Source organism: Diceros bicornis, chromosome 23 (assembly GCF_020826845.1).
Source record: "Diceros bicornis minor isolate mBicDic1 chromosome 23, mDicBic1.mat.cur, whole genome shotgun sequence".
In the NCBI taxonomy this organism is placed as follows: Eukaryota; Metazoa; Chordata; class Mammalia; order Perissodactyla; family Rhinocerotidae; genus Diceros; species Diceros bicornis.
Genome location: NC_080762.1, coordinates 26,701,071 through 26,727,347, shown reverse-complemented (window position 1 = coordinate 26,727,347; position 26,277 = coordinate 26,701,071). Strand labels below are relative to the sequence as shown.

The 26,277-nt window shown below is 39.2% G+C and overlaps 1 protein-coding gene across 2 annotated transcripts in view; it reads right to left on the bottom strand.

The window, feature by feature from the left end:
• Positions 1–25,838, bottom strand: part of SNX3 (sorting nexin 3) — a 41,326-nt gene extending 15,488 nt beyond the window's left edge. The window contains exon 1 of one of the 2 annotated variants that reach the window (XM_058566513.1): positions 25,426–25,838. In XM_058566513.1, the coding sequence (XP_058422496.1) occupies positions 25,426–25,587 (162 nt within the window). In that variant the 5' untranslated portion in view covers positions 25,588–25,838. The remainder of the gene's footprint in view (positions 1–25,425) is intronic. The other variant, XM_058566512.1, reaches the window with a different exon arrangement.
• Positions 25,839–26,277: the final 439 nt, after the last annotated feature.

Genomic DNA, 26,277 nt, shown 5'->3' with positions numbered 1-26,277 from the left:
ACCCTACTAACTTCTTCTCATTTTTTTTTTTTAAAGATTTTATTTATTTATTTCCCCCCCCCAAAGCCCCAGTAGATAGTTGTGTGGCATAGCTGCACATCCTTCTAGTTGCTGTATGCGGGACGCGGCCTCAGCATGGCCGGAGAAGCAGCGCGTTGGCGCGAGCCCGGGATCCGAACCCGGGTCTCCAGCAGCGAAGCGCGCTCACTTAACCACTAAGCCACAGGGCCAGCCCACTTCTTCTCATTCTTACCTTCAAATCTCACAGAGATTCATTCCATATAAAAGTACACATTTTCTAGTATTCTACACTACAATTGCAGTTAAGAGCTCAGTCTCTGTCTAGGTTCAAACTCCAGCAATGCCACTTAGCTATGTGACTTGGACAAGTAATCTGTTTCTCAATTTGCTCATCTATAAACTGGGGGATAATAGTGTGAATGTACATCTAAATAAATGGTTTAGAAGTTACACTAACTTAGAAGATTCCCTTTCTACTACTTGGAAAATCATACAAAGGATAATTACTTTGAAATAAATTAGATTTGTAATGCTGGAAGACCATGCTCTTGTAATCCCATCTCATACAGTTGTTGCTGTGATTAAATGAGGCAATACATATAAACATGCTTAGAGCTGTACCTAGCACACAATAATTGTACACTAAGTTATTTGTTTTTCTTCCATCATCCTTTTTGTGTCTTTTTTAAACTTAGCAAAAAGTTCTAAGATTATAATACTCGCCTATTCGTGGTTAGTGCCATCGAGTTGATTTTGAGACTCTGAGCAGCCCTGTGCAGAGTGGAGCCTCTGCCCAGTCTTTTTACACCATCCTCTCACCTTCTGGAGCTATATCAGACAATGCTCTGCTGCTATTCATAGGGTTTTCATGGCCAATTTTTTTGAAGTGCGTGGCCAGGTCCTTCTTCCTAGTCTGTGTTAGCTGGATGCTCCACTGAAACCTGTCCACCACAGGTGACCCTGTTGGTAGATGTGGTTCCCTAACCACTGCAGAAACGAACCTGGGCCGCGGTGATGAGAGCAAAGAATCTTAACCACTAGACCACCAGGGCTGTTTGCAATACTCTCCTATACCCTTAACTAATTGTTATTACTGGTACCTTTGCTTTGTAAACCTTCTACACACAGTTATTTTTGCTGAATCATTTGAGAGTAAACTGCAGATATCATAACTCTTTACCCCTAAGTACTTCAGTGTGCATTTCCTAAGAAGAACATTCTCTTACATAACCACAGAACAAGGAGCAAATACAGAACATTTAACACTGATATAGAGTCCATATTCAAATTTTACCAGTTGTGACAATAGTACCCTTTATAACTTTTTAAAAACCAGAATCCAATTAAGAATGAGCACTGCCTCGTTATCTCTTTAGTCTCCTTCAATCTAGAACAGTCCTCCTGCCTTTCTGCCATTCGAGAAATCGACAGTTTTAAAGAGTGCAGGCCAGATATTTGAGATGCATTATATATGTGAGTTTGTTTCCTCATGACCAGTTCCATGTCATGCATTTTTGGCAGGAATGTTCCTAACAGCAGGAATGTTGAAGCCTTCTCAGGGTATCACATCAGAAGGTACATGATGTCAGTTCGTCCTATTACCGGATCACTTGGTTAAGGTGAGGTTAGCCAGATTTCTCCAATGTAAAGTTACCTTTTTCCTCTTTATAATAAGTTTTTTCTTATTCTTGCACTTGCCCTTCATAATAAAATTTAGTGTCAGGTGGAATTTACCCAGCTAAATTTAAAACTTACAGAACTGTCAGAGCACAGAATGAATTCTGTTTCTTGGAGAATTCACATTTTTAGGTGAAGTTATTTGCCTGACATTAACCATTAGGCGAGAGACCGGCTTATTGCAGGAAAGCCCTACTACTTTCTGCCAGATATAGTGTGAACATGCAGATGTGTAAGTACATTATGTTCACAAACTGTTGATTCAGTAAACAGATTGTTTACAACAGAAGAGGATTTATAGTCTACTTGGTAGAATGAAGACATGGATATTTGTACTTGCCATAGGAGAAATTCAGGGCAATTCTCAAGCTTCTGCGCATCTTGCCTTAGGAGAATGTATTCTGCGTAGCTCATGAAAGGGTGATGGACTAATAACATAAGATACCTGGGACATTCAGAAAACTAGAAAAGAACCAGACTAAAAACCTGAAGAGAACTGTTCAATATTTGGTTGCTGTTCACTTGTTCTAATAATATACCAAAAACAAAACTCCAAGGGGATGAAATGTTATAAGAGATGTCTGTATGCCTGAGACTCTTAAACTGCTATTTATATAAAAAACAAACCAGCCATTTCCCACAAGGTATTACTAATCACATAGAGTAAAATCACCAGGAATCCAAACAGACGTTATATACTAAAGGACAGATTTCTGAAACCATGGCATAGAGCTCCAAAACAAGTGCTCCCTTCACGTTTAGGCAGAGGAAACTGCCACATTACTGGTCTCCAAACAGCTGGGTCTTACAAACTTACACAGGCTGACCTATTAAAGTCAGCAGCTCACAGATACCCTATATGTAACCTGATTATCGCTGATAGCCAAGCAGAAAACCAAGCTTCAAAATGTGATCACCTGAATGTAGCTTAACAATAGATATTAGAAAAATGTTTACTAGGTGTTTCTAGTATTTCTTCAGATAGTGTCACATGTACATTTGAAAAAAGAGACTGGCAACGACATCAAAAGTATACTCAATAGACCATACTCTATTCAACCAATCCTAAGAGATGTAAATGGATGCCTCACTGCAGTTCTCATTAAACGGTTGCATTTCTCCAAATATCTACATCTAGAGATAAAGGATAAGCTGAGAAGTGCTTAAGCTATTACCTCGCCCTTCAGTACTTCTGATACCTGTTTTAGCCAATCTGGAACAGCATGAATAACTGGAGATATGGTTTATAACCCAGATGAACTCTAAATATGGCTGAGAAGAAGTCATTTAAGTGAAGAATAAGCTTTCAGTCTGGAGAAACTTTGAAATGTAGATTGTCACTAAGCCAACGTATTTAGTTTAGTTTTTCTTTCTTTTTTTTTAAAAATAAGGACATGGCCTTCCAGTGATACAATCTCTCATTATTTTAAAAGAAGTATCCTTTATGGTATAATTTCCAAAACAGTAGAGAAGAAATCATCTAAGCTGGTTTAATGCATAAACCAAGTCATTCCATATACTTTTCCTACTTTGTTCATATTCTTCATTAGTGAATTGGCAACAAGACTCATTTGCAAGCTTACGCAAAGTTCTCAATGAGTAACCTTTAATGGAACTGTGCAGTAATGATTCTACTGTAAAGGAAACTTTGTTCATAATAGTTTCTAAACATTTACATAATCCTACAGGCTTCTGCTGAAAGAAAACCGCTGATTAATAGGGTAAGACCTTTTTTGAACAATTTTAAAAGTGCAAAACTATTTTCTGTATCTTCCCAACTTGCCTAATCATAAGAATCGCCTCAAGTATTTTAAACACACACCTACCCTGACACGTCCCAAGTGTCACCACCTAGAGAATCTCATTAGAATTAAGTCTGGCATGGAATCTGAACATCAGTATTTTTAGGTAATTCTAAGGTGCAGCCAGAGTTGAGAACCACTGCCCTAGACCTGCTAAATGTGAAACAGAATAAGGGAGCTGAGGAATCTGTATGATCACCAAGTGATTCTAGTTTAGCTGGGACAGATAGGAGAAATAATATTTTACCTCCTCAAGAATAGTGATTTGGGGGCCAGCCTGTTGGCGCAAGCGGTTAAGTGCACGCGCTCCAATGCGGCGGCCCGGGGTTCGCCAGTTCGGATCCCGGGCACGCACTGACGCACCACTTGGCAAGCCATGCTGTGGCGGCATCCCATATAAAGTGGAGGAAGATGGGCAAGGATGCTAGCCCAGAGCCAGTCTTCCTCGGCAAAAAAAGAGGAGGATTGGCAGATGTTAGCACAGGGCTGATCTCCTCACAAAAAAAAATAAAAATAAAAGAATAGTGATTTGGAACTAACACTATGAGAATACTGAACTGGAAATGGGACACAGTCATTATTAAAACTATGATGTAGAAACCAGTGAAAGAATATTAGTTAAGAAGCTCTAATTCAGTAAGCGTATTCTAAATATCCAGCATTGAGCACATATGGACTGCAGGGATCTAAAAAAGACATCCTCCTCAAGAGATATTTAAAGCATGAAATCGGGGGCGAGGGGGAGCAAGGGGGAAGCAAAGAAGTCTTCCAAGATTTATTACATGCAGCAGTTACAACCATAATTCATCATAGACTTTTACTGTTTAGATAAAAGGGTGGAAACCTGTACTAGAGAAATCAGGGTAGTAATAAAATAGATATAAAACATATACATATAAATATATTAGGTTAAGTTTGCACGGCGGACTTACAAAAACTATCCTTACAATTAAAAAAAATTAAAACAGTACATGTTCATTTGTAGATATTTCATTTTGATATATATCCTTTCAGACTTTTATATATACAAATTTTATTTTTATTAAATATATTATTAGCTTCTTATTTGATATTGTTAACATGATTGTACATAGACATCATCTATGTGAGAGGTGGTACAGTACAATGGTTAAGCACACAGCTCTGGAACCAGACAATCTGGTTTTAATCTGAACTCCTACATTAACCAGCTATCTGACCCTAGGCAAAATGCTATGGATGAGAGCTAGATGAAGACTTGATACAGATCCAGGGAATTTATATACTTTCCTCAGGACAAGCCCCTAAAAGTGAAATTACAGGGCCAAAGGCTACGAATGTTAAGGATTCAAAATGTCCTCCAGAGAGGCTACTCTACTGTATATTGAGGAAGTACATAACTGTAGTAGGCTACTACTTTGGTGGCCTACCATAAACCATGCCACTCAGTATCTTTCTTTCTGTATCTTCTCTATCTTTCTGAACCCTCTCCCATATTGGCTTGGCCATATGACTGCCTTTGATCAACGGTATATCAGCAAATATTTGTGAACTGGGGTTTGTCTTCTTAGAACATTTGTTCACAAAGACATTCTCTCTTGGAACCCAGACACCATCACTCTGTTAGAAGTCTAGCTCTCCACACAGAGGAAAACTCAGGACCTGATGAACAGCCCCAGCTGAGCTCCCAGATGGTAGCCAGCGCCAACTAGCCAGCCAGCCATATAACTGAGTCATCGTGGAAATAAATCCTCTACCTCTCAAGCTGCTTCCAGCAGACATCAAGGAAAACAGAGATAAACTGTCCCCTGTCCCTTCTAAGACCTGACCAAACTGCAGAATTGCGATAAAATGAATGTTACGTGTTGCTGTTTTAAGCCACCAACTTTTGGGGGTGTTCGTTACACAGCAATAGGTAACTGAATAAATAACCTGACTTTGGCAGAATTATGCTAAACAAGAAGCAGATTGAGAGGACAGTATTTCATATATAAAAACGTGGTATCTGAGGAGCCGGCCCAGTGGCATAGTGGTTAAGTTCACACACCCTGCTTTGGTGGCCTGGGGTTCACAGGTTCGATCCCAGGCACGGACCTATGGACCGCTTATCAACCCATGCTGTGGTGGCATCCCAGAAACAAAATAGAGGAAGATGGGCACAGATGTTAGCTCAGGGCTAATCTTCCTCAGCAAAAGGAGGAAGATTGGCAGTGGATGTTAGCTCAGGGCCAATCTTCCTCACCAACAAAAAACAAACAAACAAACCACATGGTATCTGAAAAGTACATAGAATTTTTTTTTACTTTTAACTCTTTGCTGTTTACTTTTTTGCTTCTTTATTAGCTTTTTACTATGTTTTAAGTAGCTGAGGTTCCCAGAAAATCCAAAATGGTTAATTGATTCTGGATTACTCAGCAAAGGAAGTGTTCCTCCATAACTTAAGAAGCTGATAAAATGAGCTGAACTGAAGTCTTTCGGTTCTAAACAAAGGCAAGAACTGAAGTCTTTCTATTCTAAACAAAGGCAAGTTTCTAAAATTAAAAGTTGTAATTTAAGACTGAGTTGCTCTCTCTACAATAACTTGATAAACCTCTAAGAATAAATAGTACCAAATAGTTCGCCACCTATATTATAAAAGAATGAAGCTGAGATGTTTTCTCAAAGAATGAAATATTACCTGAAAACTATAAAAAACATGGAAAGGGTGTTTAGTGTGAGTCAATTCTCTAAGACATGAGTGATACCTCTATTAATAGACGCCTTTCTCTTCTAGTCAGAGTGATTAGCTATAATAAGAGCAACTAGACAATGATATTAAACACTATATACACGCATGCTTTAAATTTAGATTGACAGCAGTGCCATTACAATACTTTATTCCTTTCATAAAGCCCCACAAAGAGTGATTATTGTTCTAATAACCTGAAAGTACTCAAATCACTAACACAAAGCCCTTTTATTGGAAACAATGAGTAACTCTCTGTTGTCTAAGACTCCTCACAATAAACCACCGTAAGAGCACAGGTCACAAGAGGAGTTGCAACTTGTCATCAAAGGTTTCAACGCATTAATAATTAGGTCAGTATAATTTTTAAAAATTTCTGGCCAGCATACCCTCTTTAACTGTTAGGTGTAATCAGTGTTTGAGGTAGGGCTGGAGAACAGAGTATTCTGATTCTTTTCCTCATAATTTAAGTTCATTTCTGTATTCTCTGTCTAGCCTCTTTTCTCCTCACACTTCCCGTTCCTTGCCCTGTTCCCTGAGTTGTGAAGTTTGTAAGATAAGGAAATCATTCCAGATCCTTCACCCCTAGCCCCCAAACCCTACTTGGAAGTATGGTAAATAAGACATTTTAAGTCATGACATTTATAAATATCAATTATGAAGTCTCATAACCCATTAAACTCATGTTACTTAGAATGCTAATAAGAACATAGCATAAAAAGCATTAAGTGAGAATCTACCATAAATATTGACTAAGCATATGGACATGGTCCTTGACTTAGCAGACTTTATACAGACAAGGAAGGTCAGAGTAAGGGGAAAGAAATTAAGGATACTGGAATACTGTGGGGGAAGTTTCTATAAGATAGTATACAATTTGGGGAGTACATTATTATGGTAAAGACATGTATGCACAACTTTTAAGGCTTAGAGGCTTTAAAGCTAATAGAAAATTTTTCTAAGTACACTTTTATGGCTGCTTACACCATTATGTATCAAAAGTTTTCAAGTTTAGATGTTCAACTTTGTGGACAAAGAATTTAAAGTCTTTCTTTTTTCCATTCACCTAAGATAATTGAGGTTATAATCATTAAGGTGTGTCTCAGAGAGACACTTCAGGTTCCAATTATTACATCACTCTTAGTGTGGAAGTTCCTGACATGCTACATTGTCGCAGGAAAAACGCAAGCAATATATATGAGTATATAATTCATTCACTATTTCCTTTCTATGACTGTAGACTTAGCATAATAGGAGCTAATGACAAATTTGTAACAGTATTTCTCATTCCTTGAAGCAGCAGGGAAGAGGTAAGTTAGTCAAATAGACCTGGGTTCAAGTCCTCCTCTGGAACTCATAACAGTGTGACCATGTCAAGCTACTTTCCTTCTCTAAATCTGAGCTGCATCATCTTAAAATGAGGATACTGCCATCTTCCTCAATAATTAAATAGGAACCATTATTACTTCACACCTATTATCACTTATTGGATACTTAGTACAAGGCAAATACTATGCCACATAACACATTTAATCCTCTGAAATTTCATTTTCTGGCTGAAGAAACTCAAAAAGAGGAGTTAGGGAAGCTGCTCAGGGTTAGCCACATATCTACTAAGAGGCAGAAAGAGAGACTTCTTACCCATGTTCAAGTTCAAAGTTCATGTTCTTAAGGCAAACTATAGTTACAGTACATGACACAAGGCAGATATTAAATAAACAAAGCTTAAAAACTCTACTAAGCACTTAATAAATATCTCAACAACTACTATGTGCATGGAGTTAAGTAATACTTGGTTAAGAGGCTTTTAAAAACACTTAAACATCACATAAAAAGTGCTTCTGAACACCCATAAATTAACATCAAAAGCATAATAACATGAGTAAGATCTTTTCTCTTCAAAATATGGAACCAAAAGAAAGGTATGATGTAAAAAGTTAAGGGTGGAGCTGCTGGAATGGTGGAGTGAGGAGCTTGGCAAAGCCTCTCCCAAAAAAATCAACGACAAAACTAGATAGACTTGGGCTGGCCTGGTGGCACAGTGGTTAAGTTCCCACGCTCTGCTTTCAGCAGCCCAGAGTTCGTGGGTTTGGATCCTGGGTGTGGACCTACACACTGCTCATCAAGCCATGCTGTGGTGGCATCCCACAAAGCCATGATGTTTGACAGCCCTCAAAACAGGAAGGTTGGCACAGATGTCAGCTCAGCAACAATCTTCCCCAAGCAGAAAGATGAAGACTGGCAACAGATATTAGCTCAGGGCCAATCTTTCTCACCAAAAAAAAAAAAAAAAAAAAAAAAAAACTACACAAACCTGTCAAAAACAACCATATCAGGACTCTGGAAATTGGCCAAAGATATATAACAAATCAAAAAGAATTTATTCAAGAAAAGCTACTGAACTTTTCTCAGGTAGGAACAGCGGAAATCTGTGGTGTTTTAGCCATCCCACACCAGCTCCATCAATGGTAGTTTTTACCAGTGCAGAGCAAGCTGTGAAAACTAGCACCATCACCACTAGAGGGGATCACTGATTAAGAGTAGAACGCAGCAAAGTTCAATAAGCAGGGGTATTGTTGAGAACAATAGTGATCTTGATGGCAAACAACTGGGTAAAGCCAAAACTGCAGCAGCCCAAGGCTGCAACACGGATTGGGGCAAAAAACAAAACAGGAGACTTGCCAGAAGTTTAACATGGATATCCTGAGACTGGCACAGCCATAATGGGCCTTGACAAGCTCCCACTTATCCCTGGTGGTCTGAAAGGCTGTGTGCTTACACAAAGCTGTTTGCAAGCTCTGGAAAGACTGGAGTTATCTATACATCCCTGGCTGCATGTCAGGTCTTTCACAGATACAGAAGAGCCATGAACATGAGAAGGCTTGGCACAAAGTAAAAGCTGAAATAAACTTGTAAACTGCCTATACAGTCATGCGCTACATAATTGATGTTTCAGTCAACGACAGACTGCATATACAATGGTGCTCCCATAAGATTAGTACCATATAGCCTAGGTGTGTAGTAGGCTGTACCACCTAGGTTTGAGAAAGTACACTTTATAATGTTTGCACAAGGATGAACTCACCTAATGATGCATTTCTCAGAACATACCCCCACTGTTAAGTGACGCATGACTATGCTGTGAATTCATTCTCCAACCTACATACAAATCCACTGGCAAAGAGCAGAAGTCTTACTGACTCAAGGTGTTTATGCACAACCTCTGAGCAATCATTGACTGACCACTAAGCTGTGCTGATCCAAGGGTGACCCCTAGGAAGCTAGGCTTAAAAAAAAGAAAAAAACTGAAAGAAAAAAAAAAAAAGTGATCAGAGATATCAGTAACTGTAAACTACAGACTTAGTGCAGGCAAGTCCTCAAAAAAATAGACATTAGCAACAGGACAAGAGGTGATCTAACTCAAGAGTCTCTAAACTATATTATCTAAAATGTTCAGTTTAATAAAAAATTATAAAACATGCAAAGAAACAGGAAAGTGTAATTTATATATGGGGAAAAACAGTCAATAGAAATTGTCTCTGAGGAAGTTCAGTTGTTGGACTTTGACAAGGATTTCAAAGCAGCTATCATAAATATGTTCAAATAACTAAAGGAAATCATGCTTAAAGAATTCAAAGAAAGTATGACGACAATGACTCAATGAATAGAGAATCACAACAAAAAGATGATAAAGAAGAACCAAATTGGAATTCTGGAGTTGAAAAGTACAATAACTGAAATGAAAAACTCACAGGAGGGGCTGAACAGCAGACTTGAGCTAGCAGACAAAAAAATCAGCAACCTTGAAGACAGATCAATAGAAATTGTCCAGAAGACAGAAAGAAAAGAGAATGAACAGCCTCAGAGACCAGTGAGACTCTATCAAGTGTACCAACACACATGTAATGGGAATCTCACAAGAGAAAGAAAGAATAAAGAATGGCTGAAGAATTCTCAAATCTAACTAAAATCTTTAATCTACACATCCAAGAAGCTCAGTGAATTCCAAGTAGGATAAATATAAAGAGATCCACACCTACACACATCATGGTCAAACTGTTGAAAGCCAAAGACAAGCAGAAAATCTTGAAAGTAGCAAGAGAAAAATGACTCATCACAAACAGGGGCACCCATATTACAATTAACAGCTGACTTATCCCCTTGAAACAATGGAGACCAGGAAGGAGTGGCATAGTCAGAGTGCTGAAAGAAAACACAACAACAAAAAATTCTATATCCAGTGTGGTAGACAGAATTCTGACATAGCCCCTAAAATTCCCACCCCCTGGTGTACACACATCCCTGTGAGTGTGGGTGAGGCCTATGAATATAATGGATGGCACTTCCACGATTATATTACATAATATGGCAAAGGTGAAGGGGTTTTGCAGGTGGAATTAAAGTCCCTCATCAGCTTGACTTTGAGTTCATCAAATGGGAGATTTTTTGGGGTAGGCCTGACGTAAATCAAGTGAGCCCCTTAAAAGAGGGTTTTAGTTCTCCTGAGATCAAAGAGCTTTTCCCACTGGCCTTGAAGACAAAGGCCACTATAAGTTCTATAGTTACAAGAAAATAAATTCTGCCAACAATCATTTGAGCCTGGAAAGAATCCCAAGCCTCAGAAGAGACTACAACCCTGGCCAACCCCTTGATGTAGGCCTTGTGAGACCTGAGCAAAGGGTCCAGCTAAGCCATGCTCAGACTTCTGACTTACAGAAACTGGTGAGGTAATATTTTAAGGTATTACACTTATGATAATTTTTAATACAGCAATAGAAAACTAATATATCCAGCAGAACTATCCTTTAAAAATAAAGATTAAATAAGACATTCCTAGATGAACAATGACTGCAAGAATTCAGAGTAAGCAGATCTGCCTTACAAGAAATACTAAAGAAAGTCTTTCAGGCTGAAAAGAAATCACATCAGATGGTAACTGAGATCCACATGAAGAAATGAAGAGCAGCAGTAAAGGTAATTACATAGGTCCATATATAAGACAGTATAAATATATTTTTCTCTTTTCTTCTCTTAGCTGATTAAAAAGACAATTGCATAAAACAATTATAAAACTATATTGTTGCCCTTATAACATATAAAGATGTAATACACATGACAATAATAGCACAAAGGAAGGGAGAGGAAATGGAGGTATATTGGAGCAAAGTTTCTGTATTTTACTAGAATTACGTTAGTATTAATCTTAAGTACACTGTGAAAAGCTGAGGCATATTGTAATTCCTAGATCAAACATTAATAATAATTTTAAAGAAGTAAAAAAGGTCTCAGGAATTAAAATGGTACACTAGAAAATATCTATTTAACACAAAAATCAGTAAAAGAGGAACAGAGAAACAAAATATGAGACATACAGAAAATAAGTATCAAAATGGCATAAACAGCCGCCGGCCCAGTGGTGTAGTGGTTAAGTTCGTGCGTTCCGCTTCAGCAGCCCAGGCTTTGCAGGTTTGGATTCCGGGTGCCGACCTACGCACCACTCATCAAGCCATGCTGTGGTGGCATCCCACATACAAAATGGAGGAAGATGGGCACGGGTGTTAGCTCAGGGTTAATCTCCCTCAGCAAAAAGAGGAGGATTGGCAATGGATGTTAGCTGAGAGCCAGTCTTCCTCACACACACACACACACACACACACACACAAAAGGCATACATAAATCCAGTATACCAATAATTTCATTAAACATAATGGATTAAACACTCCAATCAAAAGGCAAAGATTGTCAGACTGGATTAAAAACAAGATCCCATTATATCTTGTCTACAAGAGAGACACTTAAAATTCAAAAACAAAAACAGGTTACAAGTGAAAAGTTGGAAAATAATACAGCCTACAAATAAGCATAAGAAAGCTGGAGTGGCTATATTAATATCAGATAGAATAAAACTTTAAGACAAGATAAGAAGGGTAAGGACTGAGATTCTTGGCAAAAGGTCATAAAGAACTGCTTTCCTTCCCTGCTTTGGTAACTTGAAAGGAAAGAGTATAAAAACTTAAACTGCTCCTCCCCCATTATTTCTGTTTCCATGTTTTTTTACTCTGGTAAAACACAAAATAAAAGTTGCCATTTTAAGCGTACAGAGTGTACGTTTCTAAGTGTACATTGTTCTGTGGCATTAAGCACATTCACACTGTTGCGCAACCATCACTACCATCCACTGCTAGAACTTCCATGTTTAAAATAATACATTTTATAAGAATATAAGAAACTCCGAAAAGTTTTGACCTTTCCTTAAGCACATTCCAATGACACATCAGAGAGCTTGGGGGAAAACAATGTAGATCTGGGAATATGAGTCAGAAAATTTATCATTTACTGAAGTCAGCACTTCTCTCTTTTGATAGTGCAATAAAAAGCTAGAGTCAACTCTCAGACAATAATAATAGCAGCAGCTAATATTAAATAAAAGAGAGAGTATTTCCAGTCCATAGTACACATCATTTAATTCTCATATAACTCTGAGAAAGATACTAACACTCTCATCTTTAGGATGGACAATAGGTTCAGAGGGGTTAATTGCCCCCGGGCACTCAATTATTAGATAGGGCAAAACTGGGATATGAATTCGTGTCCATAATTTAAGTGTTCTTAAACTATGTTAAACAGTATCCCCTGAACAAATACTTGGTGGAGCTTCTAAAAGAATGAAAGTCCATGTCAAATAAATACTCAATAATAGTTTTGCTTCTCTGCCACAACCTCCCCTCCCCACCACACACATAATACTCAACTCTATCTCCTTTTCCACCATCACTGGGTAAGGAAAGATGGCCCCAGATGCTTAGATCAATTGGGAGAGAAGTCTAGCTTCCTTGAGAGGGAAATTTGAGCAATATGATAAACCTATCAGTCGAAACCCAACAAGAAAATGAAATATGGGTCAGGTATTCTGTTGGTGGGGTAGGAGTAGCAAGCCCTATACAGGGACTGATGCAGAATGAGAGAAACAAGATGTAATGTCAGGGCAAGTGTAGGAATTAATAGTAATAAATAACAGCAACTACGAATTAAAAGAACAAAATTTCTCTGCAGATTCTGGCATAGAATATAGAATTTCTACCAATACTGATATCAAAAAACTGCCAAGATGTCTCTGAAACCACATGATACTTTCAATAAAGTCAGGTGAAACTAGGACAAACACTAATCAGAACCACAAGCCATCAAAAATTGGCAAAGAAAGTGTTGCAACAATTGAAACAATCTTTGTAACAAGGTGACTTGTTCAAAACCAAAAATTTAAATTAGGAAGTTAAAAAAACGAAGTTCTCTAGGGCATTTCAATGAAGCTACAACTGAAGGTGTTTTTGCTTTGCAGCTTGTTCAAGACGGCCAACCCTGACTCCTCACCAACTTATGGTGTTTATGAAAAAAATATATTAATGCGTGCTTTAAAATCTAAATTTAATATCCACTGTGAGTTGTCTTTTGTTTGCTTACATGAGAACTTAAGAACTCTTGAGGAAGTGTTGCAGGAAGGGAATTCAGGAAGCACTTCTTCTTCCACCGGCCACAGCAAGACCTATGAGACCCAAATTTGTTGCAGAACAGGAAATTACTTCAGGGCCCCTGAGCTAAATATTTTGGGAAGGCCTGGGGCTCTCAACAGACCTGAATGCAGATATAACTGAAATCTATCTGGGACCACATAGATTTCACATCCAACCTGGACATGACTGAAGAGAAAAGAGTAAGATACTATGCACTCTGAAAGGCACCTTTTACTATTATCTCACTTTCAGTTAAGCTATAGTGTAAGTAAACTACAGTTTATAAACTTATGCTCAATTTCCTAAAGTAATAAAAAGATCCTATCAAGAAAATAAGTCTCTAGCCTTTGTTTGTTGGGATTACGAAATTTTCTCTGTCTTAATCAGTTGAGAATGGGGCATATGTAAAGTCAGTGCACACCTGGAGCTTGGCACAGGGGTAACAGTGACCAGACTGTGAGTGACCACTGACCAGAAACACAGTGAGATGGAGCAAAAAGGTCAAAGAAACTCAGGAGAAAAAGCCCTGTGTACAGTGATCCCTTCACATATGAGCCATCCTGTATATTTGAGGCCAATATCACTTATAAGCAACTAAAGACAAGTCAAACAAGTCCAGTTCAATTTCAAGGAAACTGGACAGATGTCTGGTAGTTTGGCGCTAACACGTTAATTCATATAGTCCCACATGGCTAATGGGTACTGTATTAAGTAGTTTTAGATAAAGGCAGATCAAAAGTTCTAAATAAAAGCAGATCAAAGAATATATTTCTTCTAAATAATCCACTGAACTATATTTGTAACTGATGGCCTACTTCAACCCATAAAGCTTTTCTTAATTTTATGAATGTTTTATCAGATTCTATATAATTATAATCATTCTTCCACAATGCTCCCTAAGCTTTGACATTCTTGAACTTGCTTCATATAGAAGCTCTGGGTGCCCTACATGTTTGATATGTATTTTTTATATACTTTATAATCTTTTAAAATCTATCCTGTCACAATGGATGTGGATGTTTTAAAAAACAGATTGTTCTTGCTCAGTTGAAATGACTACCTGAAATTAAGGTGCAGGTTTCTGCTCAAAATAGAAACAAAAAAATCATGTGACATTAGAAGAAATTGTGCAGTTATACATTTATTGCCTGAAATACTTAAACATATTTTGGACTCTGACACCCAGACTCACAAGTTGCAAAAGTCAAAGTACACTTTTCTCCTCACGTGTGCAGTGAACGGAAGAAGATACTCTTGCTTTCAAGACCTTGCTCGGAATTATGGAGGGTCAAAGACCTTGACAATAAAGTATGAAACCTTCTCTAAGTCAAATTTTATTTATTTATTTATTTTTTTAATCAAGAGCCAATAACCTAAAGTATTCACCACCTACTACTCATAATTTTATACTTGTCTAGTCTCAGAAGTTAGCCCTCTCTCCTAGAAAGGCACCAGATCACAACAGCAAGGATAAATAACTGTACTGTACTAAAGATTATGTGGTTCCTTCTCTTATACTCAGTCTTTTTAAAAAGCACACTGGTCATTTAGCATTGTTAACTGTGACCTATACTTGGATAGCCAAAGTGACTTAGTCTTTTAGTAATTTTCTCTTTAGTTTGGAAAAATAATCCTCTACAGCCTATTAACTTAAGTAAGACATTCAACTTTTTCCAGAGAAAATATTTTTCTACACCCTTGGTAAAACATCTTGGCGGACTAGAAAGAGAGGGGTGATGAGAGCCAATGGTGCTAGATTCTCAGAGGGAAGAAGAAAGATAAGGCTGTGGCCTACGACCAAGGCTCAGAGTCAGGCTGAGCCTCAGTCCCTACTGACTCCCGTTCCCTTGGAGTGAGTCTAGACTACTGTCTCCTTCTGTTGGAAAGGACCTTTAGGATGAGGGCATGGTCATTCTTATTAGTTTCCTATTGCTGCTGTAACAAATTACCACAAACTTAGTAGCTTAAAACAACACAAATTTATTATCTTACAGTTTAGGAGGTTAGAAGTCCTAAATGGGTCTCACTAGGCTGACATAAAGTGTCATCAGGACTGCATTTCTTCTAGAGGATGTAGGGGAGAATTTATTTCCTTGTCTTTTCTAGCTTCTAGAGGCTGCCTGCATTCTTTGGCTCCTGGTCCTTTCTTCCATCTTCAAAGTCAGCAACTGCATCACTGTGACCTCTGCTTCCATTGTCACACCTCCTTCCATGACTGACTCTCCCGCCTGTTTCACTTATAAGGACCCTTGTGATTACACTAGCTCCATCCAGATAATCCAGGACAATCTTTCCATCTCAGGAGCCTTAACTTAATAACATCTTTACATTTGACAATGAAAGTCACATTTGCCATATAAGATAACATTCACAGGTTCTAGGTATTGGGAAGTAGTTATCTTTGGGGAGTCACTATTCTGTCTATCACAGTCACCCAAGTCACAGATGCCACTACCAACTATGGCATTTGGAGATTTCTAACTAATGAGTAATGCATGGTAGACAAATGCTGCCAAATTCTTTGAAGGTCCTTCCATCCAAGAGGTGGAGTCTATTTCCCTACCTTCGAATTTGAACTAGCCTTATGACTTGCTTTGACCAAGAGAATGTGGCAGAAGTGACAAGCAAGTTTCAGAGCCTAAAACTCAAGAGATCTTGCTACTTCTATCTTCATCCTCTTGGAATGCTATTCTAAGACTGCCACATAAGGAAGTCAGTCTAGCCTACTGGAGAATGAGGGGCCATGTGGAAGAGAATGAGCCATCCCAGAGAACAGCCAGACATCTTATCAAATGCCAGACATGCCAACTCTCCAGCTAAAAACAGCTACATAAATGAGCACAGGCAAAAACCAGCAGAGAAGCTGCCCAGCCAACCCACAGAATGGTGGGAAATAAATCACCATTTTAAGTCATTAAATTTTGGGAGGGTTTGTTATACACAGCTAACTGATACAATATTGGTTAGTGGGAAGACTAGCCTATACTATGTACATATATTTGGAAGAACTTTTGGCAACAGGAATAAACGAAGGTCATTAGGGTTACGTTTGGGAGGAGAACAGCAAGTAGACTTTCTCGGCTATATCACAAAGTACAATCAGGCTGAAACAGGAAATGACTATTGTTAAGTAAGAATGATCAACTGGTCTATATTTATGATCTAACTGGAAATAAGAGCCATTACAGTTTCTAAGAAGAGGCAGTCAGATAACTAAAACTATATCAAAGAAAACACAGGAGCAAGTGTCTACCATACTGCCTGAGACATAGCAGGTGCCCAAGACATACTTAAAACCAACAATAGAGTAAAGAGGTAGAGAGAGATGTTTGAGCCAGACAGTAACAAGGGGTCCCAGGGCATAACTTAGTATATCAACTTAAGTATATCAACATCATCTGCCCTTTTAAACTAAGATAAGAATTCTATCAATTTACTATATTGTCCCATTTTGAGAACTAATATCAGTTTCTCAATTTTGAACTTAACCCCTTTCTAAAACCCAGACATTAACCTTACCCATATCAATAGGTGGCAATATGTGGCAATACCAATTTAAAGATTAAAAATCATTTAATAATGGCATACTGCCATCTTATGTAGAGGGTTAACATGTGAGAACACAAAACATTACATGGTGATATGGTATAAGAAACTAATTCTGGGCTATAAAATATCTAAACCATGATCCTGGCTAGAAGTGACTACAGTTAGTTTTGTCAGGTATCATCAGTTTTGCCACTGGTTTATTGACTGACCCTAAACCACCATGAACCAGCTGCCTATTAGCTTTATCAGCACCAACTTTCTCTCTTTCATTCAAACAAGTTTATAAAACGCTTCAAGTGAGAAAATAAGCTTTACAAGTCGAAAATCTTTGTGGGTGGCCTTAATACGAATACTAGATGTAATCTAGTAACTCATAAAGTTAGATTTTGTCTCTGTGAAAACTGGGCCTTTAGAAGGAAAGAATGGCATGTAATATTTCATTCAGCACCCAGCAACAGGGCTATGCTTTAAGATTCTATTGGGATTTGATGAACGTGTAAGGAAAAAAACCTAACTAGCAGTGTTATATTTAACTACCATTTCCTCAATCATTTACTACTGGCATCCGAAGTCGAATATTTTTTTCACAGTCCCATGTTTTGAAATGAAGATTCTCCAAGCACTTTTGATTTCTATTATTTCAAATGCTACATAAACTCTAGACCAGGAATTGGCAAACTTTTTCTCAAAGGGCAAGACAGTAAATAGTTTAGGCTGTTGCAACTACTCAACTCTGCCCTTTTAGTGCAAAAGTGGTCATAAATAATAAGTAAACAAACAGGTGTACTGTGTTCCAATAAGACTTTACAAAAACAGGGAAGCCCACGGCTTGCTGATCCTTGCTCTAGATCTATTAATGTCTTAAGAATGTTCTCAGTTATATAATACAGGGGAATCTTTGGGTGTAAATTTAAACAAGACCTGGTGATACACAGATGTATGCCTAGGCAACAAGATTTTATCTACTTTTGTTTCCACATGAAGATAACCAATAATGTCAAGGCAAAAGAGGAGTGAGATACTGAGAGCCAGACACAAGGAGAGGAGCTTTGAAACTCCTTTGTTCCTCTATAAAATTCCCAAACTTACTATAGAACAGAGAAGCTCATCCCACAAGGGCAGGAATGGATTAAAAAAAGAATGCAAACAAGCTATAGTGGCAGGTGTGGAAATAATTTTAGGAAAGTCCAGCAAACAGAGACACTACATCAGTGATATATCAAAATAGAGAGAGCAAAGAATTAGAAAGTGACCATTCTAATGTTATTACACAAAAGTAATTTTATAAAAATTATTTTTACTCTTCCCATGATTTTCTAGTAAGGGACACTGATCGCACTTATTTTGGTGGCTCAAATTATATACTCCATCATTCTATGTCATCAACTAAAACGCTGGCCCTAAGTAAAAATGCCTACAGTTTTAAACAACCATTGAAGGCAAAAAAAAAATGTTAATCATCTATTTTCAGTACCTCTAACCCAACCTCAAGAATCACGGCACGCCCCTATCAGATATGCCATGTCTTCACACTTGCCTCCTTTCTCTACTCATCAGAACTAATTCTCAGGAAGGAATCAAACTCATTCACTTTTAAGATTATCAAAACTAATGAGAGCCCAATTTTATTTCTTACAAATCAAAACAACTTTCTCTAAACTTTGAAATTTCAAGCATCAGCAAAAAAGGAAAAGAATCAAGAGAGATGATCAGAATGTTGCTAAAGTCACAACCTAGGAGGGCCGATCACAATCACTTATTTGCTACTGTGGCAAAGCAAAGCACGGTGTCTGTTCTTCCTTTCCTCACATGGCTGCCCAGCTAAACTAAACTTCCCACCTTCCCTGGTAGCTACATGGGGCAATGGGGCAGGAATATGCCTTCCCCTTGGCTAGAATGTGGAGGTGATGTTGGGAGCTGACAGTCACGCCACAACACGAGCCCTGGACTGCCCCTGAGACTTCTTTGTGTGTGTGTGTGTGTGTGAGAGGAAGACTGGCCCTGAGCTAACATCTGCCAATCCTCCTCTCCTTTTTGCTGAGGAAGACTGGCCCTGGGCTAACATCCATGCCCATCTTCCTCTACTTTATACGGGACGCCGCCACAGCATGGCCTGACAAGCGGTGCATCGGTGTGCGTCCAGGATCCGAACCGGGGAACCCCGGGCTGCCGCAGCAGAGCGCGCGCACTTAACCACTTGCGCCACTGGCCGGCCCCCCTTGAGACTTCTTCACATGAAAAAAAAATAAACTCTCTAGTTTTGATGTCTCTGTAAGAACAGCCCAAACTGTATCCTAACTGATACAACTTTTCCGGCAAGCAAATGTCACGTTTTACTACCATGTCCAAATTCCTAGGTTCTAAGTTAAATATTTCTTTAAAGAAGTAGAACTTTGGTTGAAAGCTTTAAGTCATTTAACTAAGAAATCAGTAAACAGTAGTACCAAGAATATAGTATTGCTTTTCTTGGACACCATCTTTCTTATCTGATGTTCAAAAAACTGCTGGCTCTGCTTACATGGAAGCAGCATAATATGGTAGAAAATGTCAAAGTATCTAAAAATAACAATTCAGTACTTTTTTTTTTGGTAAGCAAGATTATGAAGGTGAGGAGAGGAAAATCTCTATTACATGGAATCACCAAGATAACTAAAAGTTAAGCACTTTGAGAATTTACACTTTAAAGGTGCAGAGTGGAAATAAATATAAAAATAATAAAATATAAATATTTCTTTCTTAAATGGATATATATTTTGCCTTTTGTTGACTTCTGGCTTACTTTATTACACAGGGGAATAGACATGGATGGTGCAAGACAGGGGGCAAAAAGACCTGCCTTGGTTGAATAAGGTCAATGCCTCCCCTTCTTCCCCAAAAGCCAGGCTGTATAGCACAGGTTGGCATGCTTTCAGCTAGTATCTAAATTGCCTCCCCTCCAAAAACAGTTTTCTATCTTTGGCAAATGTCACTGATTTTCCTCTCTACTGTCAGGATTTGCTAATTTTTTTGTCTTATTTATTTTAGAATTTGTCCTTTTTTAAATCTCATCAAGGCTACCCATTGTGGCTCCATATATTTTTCTCATACTTCTCTGCTGCCTGTCATTTCTCAGAGACAGAGAGCATGGTGCAACCAGAAATAATCTTTGCTGCAGATCAGTAAAGCGCCCTTGCTGGGGTGCTTTTTAAACTACCACTTCCCAAATCCCACCCCAATCCAATAAAAAGAGAATCTCAACAGCTTCAAAAGCTCCCCAGGTGATCTAAATGTTCAGTGAGGGTGGAAGAAAAAGTATAGGCTCTGAAGGTCAGAAAATCTAGATTCAAATCCCAGTTTTGCCACTTGATAGCTGTGACTAAGGCAAGTTACTTAACCTTCCTAAACTTCATTTATTCACAAGTGTCCACTATGTGCCAAGCAGAGTGCCAGGTTTCCCCATCCGCTAAGAGCTTATAGGGGAAAATACAGGAACTAAAGGAAGCTGAAGACCAGCAAACAATCTTAATCCTAATAGAGCTACAAGGGCACACAAGAAGGAAATCTAGTCCAGATTCCAGGGATCAGCAAAATCTCTAAAATGGTGACAGTAAGGCTGAGCCCTGCAGGACAAGTAATGGTGGCCAGATGCAGCCGCTGAGACTTGTTAACAGAGGAGGAAGTGTGTGCAAAGGCCTGGTTACACGAGAACTCAGCTTATTCGGGAGATACAACTAGTTTAGTAGGACTGGAGCAGAAAATAAGAATGAGGGAAGGACAAGAGATGAGGATCAACAGCGACCTCAGCTTCTACATCTGCAAAACAGGAATATTATCTACTCTGCTTAGTTACCTCAAAGATCAAAATATATATATAGCACAGTGCCTTCAATGTAACACGTACTCAAGTGATCAATCTCCTCACTTTTCAGCTTTAACATACACAGAAAAAAAGCTCGCCTTTTAAAAGCATCTCTGCCAATCAACACCACTCTTTTTCTTCAGGTCATCTCATCATAGCACAAAATTGAACAGCACACTCTTTTCGGCTGTTTATTCTTCCTGGGCGCATCTTGCCTACTGTGGATTACTGAAGAGTCAACTCCCAGATCTCAAGGGTGCCAAGACTGGGATTTCCTTTAAAAGGTTAAAACACGTGAGGGTGCCCCAACACTAGGCTGTAGATAACAAAGGTTTTAACGTACTGTTTTATATTAAATGAACCGTAACTGTGAAGCAATTCTGACCCAGGACCAGAACACTTCAAATCTAACCCTGGCTCTGACACTACCTAGATCATTTACCGTGGGTGAGAGACAACCTTCTGTGCCTTGGTTCCCTAATCTGTTAAAATGAACAACATAGAACTATCCCTAATAACCCAATTTAATAGGGCTACTTTTTAATTGCCACTGCCTCCCTCTCCCATCTTAAAGGGATGAGTTAGATAAGAACAGAATCTTCAAAGCTAGCAACATGCCTTTCCTTGATGGAGACCCTGGAAGTCAGCCGTAGCTGGCAGCAAAGATGTCTATCAGACAACATCTCACAGCCAATTGATAAAGCTACATAGACTCTGCAGACGTCCTTTGGCACCAAAATGCTTTGATTCCTTAAAATATTATTTTGGCCCTTTAATAATACATGCTTATAAGTCCTAAAAATAAGTCTAAGAATTATTTATTTCTCAGCTTCCAATCTGGGTATTAATGATTCCTAATTTAAAATGAGAGGACTCACCCAGAGAACAATCACCAATACAGATTTAGAATTGCTAAAACTGTCAAGATGCTACTTTTGCTGACCACCTTTCTTGTAAAAATATTTATTAGCAAATGTTACTAATCAGCTTTATGTTTTAATATGCCTCAACTTCAAAAGGCTACTTTTGTAACTCTGTGAGGTAACGGGTGTTAACTAAACCTTTTGTGGTAATCATTTCTTACAGCACATCATTACGTTGTACACCTAGGGAACACCTGAAGTTAGGAAACATACTAACTCAAAATATGGAGTATTCTATTCAATATTTTTGGTCTTAAATGAGAAATTTACCATGTTCTGAATCGCATCACAAAATATAATAAAAAACTAAAACATTAAAAAAAAAACCTACTTGGTGAAGTACTAAACAAGATGGCTTCTTCTTATACCACATTTTTCTCAATGAAAGTACTCCTCCATGCCAAGTGGGTTTCTTGATAAGAAAATCTAACAATTTCAGTAACTCAACTATACATTAACACAGAAAATGTAGTTAGTTGATCACTAACTTTTAATTTAGAAGATATCTGAATTTAGAAAGAGGTAACTTTTGAGGGCTTATTAGGTACCAGTCACTGTGCTAAAGAGATCTACATCCATGACCTCACTTAGTTCTATGAGGTAAGTACTATTATCAGCATTCCAATTTTACAGAGGGCAAGTGGGGCTTAGATTTTGTACCTTACTCTGCTAATAAATGATAAAATCTATTCTTTGAACTCAGAGCTCAAGAAAGATCCTTAACTTCACTCCTGTTTAAACAGTTGTCTCTAGGCACAATAAATTTTAATTAATTCAAAGTCTCCAGAAAATTAAAGTTACATTATAGCACAAACTTAAAAACAGTAACTGAATTTCCCCTTTAGCCTTCTCTTTAACATGCCAAAATAATTCTAGACCCTGAGCTTTCCAAAACCTTTAATCATTTATGGTCTCTCTGCTGTACTCACACCCATTAGAACAATTTTAAAAAACATTAACAGTGTACCAATTATTTTCAAAAGCCCAGAGATACTAATCAAGTGATACTAATAGTCTTAAACATTATCCTCAAACCAAAAGATAAATGGAGATAGGGAAACTTACATTCTAAAGTGCCACCATCCAGATAAAATTACTCTGTGAATTAGAGTAATTTCAATCAGATCCTATAAAATTGAACATTTTTCTCAAGACCAGAATTAGAGAGTAACTATAAGATAGTTTAAGGGCCCACACTCTGGAACATAAAATGGTTTGCCACATGGTAAATTCAATAGCAAAAGGCAGGCAGTAGGGGCCAGGGAGAGCAGCAACAGTACAGAAAAGGAGTAATAAATAAAATTACAAAATGGTTTACCTATTCAACTCACTGGCCATTCTATCTTAACATAAGAGTGTAATTACTCTCAAAAATCATTATGCTGCTTAAATAACAGCTAATATCTTACTATATGGTGTCCTGAGTTTTAAATCAACACATTACATATTAAGAAAAACCCCAAAGGCATTTCATAAGCATTAGAAACTCACATTTTCTTAGAGGGCACCTTCATTTATGACTATGACAGTCATTAACACACAACAAGCTGGTTTATACAATACAAACCAGCGTAAGTGTATACCTCGTTAATTCCATAAGTCATTAATCACTCTTGAAAAGGGTTATTTTCTTTAAAATGCAAATGGTCATACCAAAAACACTATTTTTAAGTGTCACATCAGCTATCTGGTAATAAAGTATCAGATGTATTTTAAAAATAATTAAATTATCATACTAGAGTCCATTTAATACAATGCACTCAGCAAGGTAAACACAAAGTTATTAAATGGAGGAAGTGTAGGCAGGAGATTCTGCTTCAGTTGTGTGACAGGAAGTACCAGTTATGGAAGTTCAGAAACAGGAATACCAAGTTCTGTTTTAGCACAAGAAGTAAAGGAAAATATGCTGCTGAATAAGGGTAAAAGAGGAAGTTCTTTTTCAGTGAACGATCTACCATATATTTAAGACAATCCAAAACCATTCCAAAAAGTTAAAAAAAAAAAAGCTTCACTTTTTCACTAGGCTTATGTGATAATGTACTTCCCTAGGTATACTGGAGCCTGGACTTTGTAGTTCCCCTATAACAAGACTGCTTATGGCTCACATTTTACAGATCCATAGGGAGACAAGGGTGGCCTGTAACATTAAACTGTTAGCTTCCTATCTTAAAGTTTGATGATAATTAAATTTTTTTTAGGAACATTAACTACATGATAAGTAAATCATTTTTTAAAAGTTTCGCAACGATGTGACTGTACTTAACACTACTGAACTGCACACTTAAAAATGGTTAACATGGTATTTTTTGTCTTTTACCACACACAAAAAAAGAGCATAAAAAGTTAGTGAGAAATTACACCGCTTAAATGTTAACAGTAATTAACAGTAACTCGTTATATAAATTTTGATTACTCTACAGCTGAATTCTTACTATGCTTAATTTTTAATAAAGTAATTGGTTATCGTGTTTAACAGCTGGATTCATTTTATGTAATTAACTTTTAAAGATACTTCCATACATGAGCAAGTTCTTTAATCCCGAACCACACAGTGAAAGTGAAGCACGATTTTCAATTGGCATCTTTCAAATCAATCTGAATTACTTATTGCCAACAAATACTAGTTACGAAATTATAGGTGTGTTTCTACTTCAGCTGATTCCTCCATTCACTGAAGTGCAAATCTCGAAATTAAGAGAGTAAGATCCCTAAATGTATAGACTTTTCTTAAAGCAGTTGTCGTTCTGGATTGTGAGGTAGGCGACACTCCACGTCTCAGCCCTGAGCACGAAGGATGCCCTGAAAGCTAAGGTCAATCATTTCCAATCACGGTTCTCGCCTGGCTCAGCCCTACCAAGTTTGTCAGGCTTTTGTAAACTCTCATCTGGCTCTGTTCAAAAGAGTGTACAACCTCGGTTAGTCTGGAAGCCGGAGAAGGGCCTGGAGCAACCAGCTTGGCTTGGCCACCTCTGGGAAAACTCTCCAAGAAAAGAAAACCGGGAAGGCTCCAACTTCGCGCAAACCCCGTTTCTCAGTCACACCTAGCTCCCTTCCCGAGGAAGGGCTGTATTCTCGAAAGATCTACTCCTTTCCAACTCAAATGTCATTCCCCAGATCAGCTGCTTGAGGGGCAAGCGGCGCTCAACCCACGCCCTCTTCTTCCAGCACCTTCTACAAGAGCCAGCGCTGGGCTCAGCTCCCTCTGCAGCCCCCATCCAAGCCCTACATGAAGAGGGGCCCTGGTCCACGACCCCACCCGTGGACAGGGCTGCCCGACCGAGTCAGCGGGGGCTGCTGGCCTGGGCGTCTGTGGCCGCCTGACGGGCTCCCCTCCTGGGTCGGCTGGGGGCGACGAGGGACGGCGGGAGGGGTCTCTCTGTAGGGGGAAAGACAGCCTCACCTTGACCCTGATTTCGTAAGTGGTGAAGCGGCCCCGGCCGACCCCCACTGTCTGCGGGTTGCTCACATCAATCTCGAGGAAGTTGCTGGGCGGCCCGTAGGCGTCATTCAGGTTCTGAGGTTTGGTGATCAGCCGCCGGGTGTCCGCCACCGTCTCCGCCATTTCGCTGCCGCCGCCGCCGCCGCCGGCTCCCTCCGCGTTCCGCCGACGCGCCGCTGCTGCCCGCCGCGGGGACACCCGGCTCGCGCGCAGCGGTCGCGGGGCGAACGAGCACGTAGGGCAGGCGTTCACCCCGCGCGCGAAGCTCCTCCCCGGGCCCCTCCGGCTTCCGCCTCTTGTGCCCAGGGGAAAAACAGCTGACTCGCCGGAACACCGCGCCCCGGGCCGGGCAGGCCCAGCTGAGGCCGCGGAGGGGGACTGCGGGCTAGGCGGCGGAGCAGTAGAAGCGGGCGAGAAGTGAGGTCACGGGATTTGTAGTCGCAAACAGGTTCCGGCCGGACTACAGCGCCCACAATGCACCGGGCGAGCGCACCGCCGCCAGGCTCCGGCCGAGGTCCTGCGGTCCCAGGCGTCCCGGGCTGGCGCTTCCTGTCTTTCTGCGTCCGGAAACGGTCTTTGCGGCTTTGGGAACTGCGAGGACAAAAGTTAGGGAGCGAGATGTTCGAGATTTGCCCGCGGTGGAAACAAAACTGCCTCTGCTAACTCTATGCCAGCCTACCTGCCGTGTCACCGTGAACCGCTGAAAATGCCTTTCTTGATAACTAGTAACAAATGCCGCAAATGATGATTCTGACATCATCATGAGAGTTTTACCAAACGCGTGTGTGGATTGATGAATTGAAGGCGGTAAAG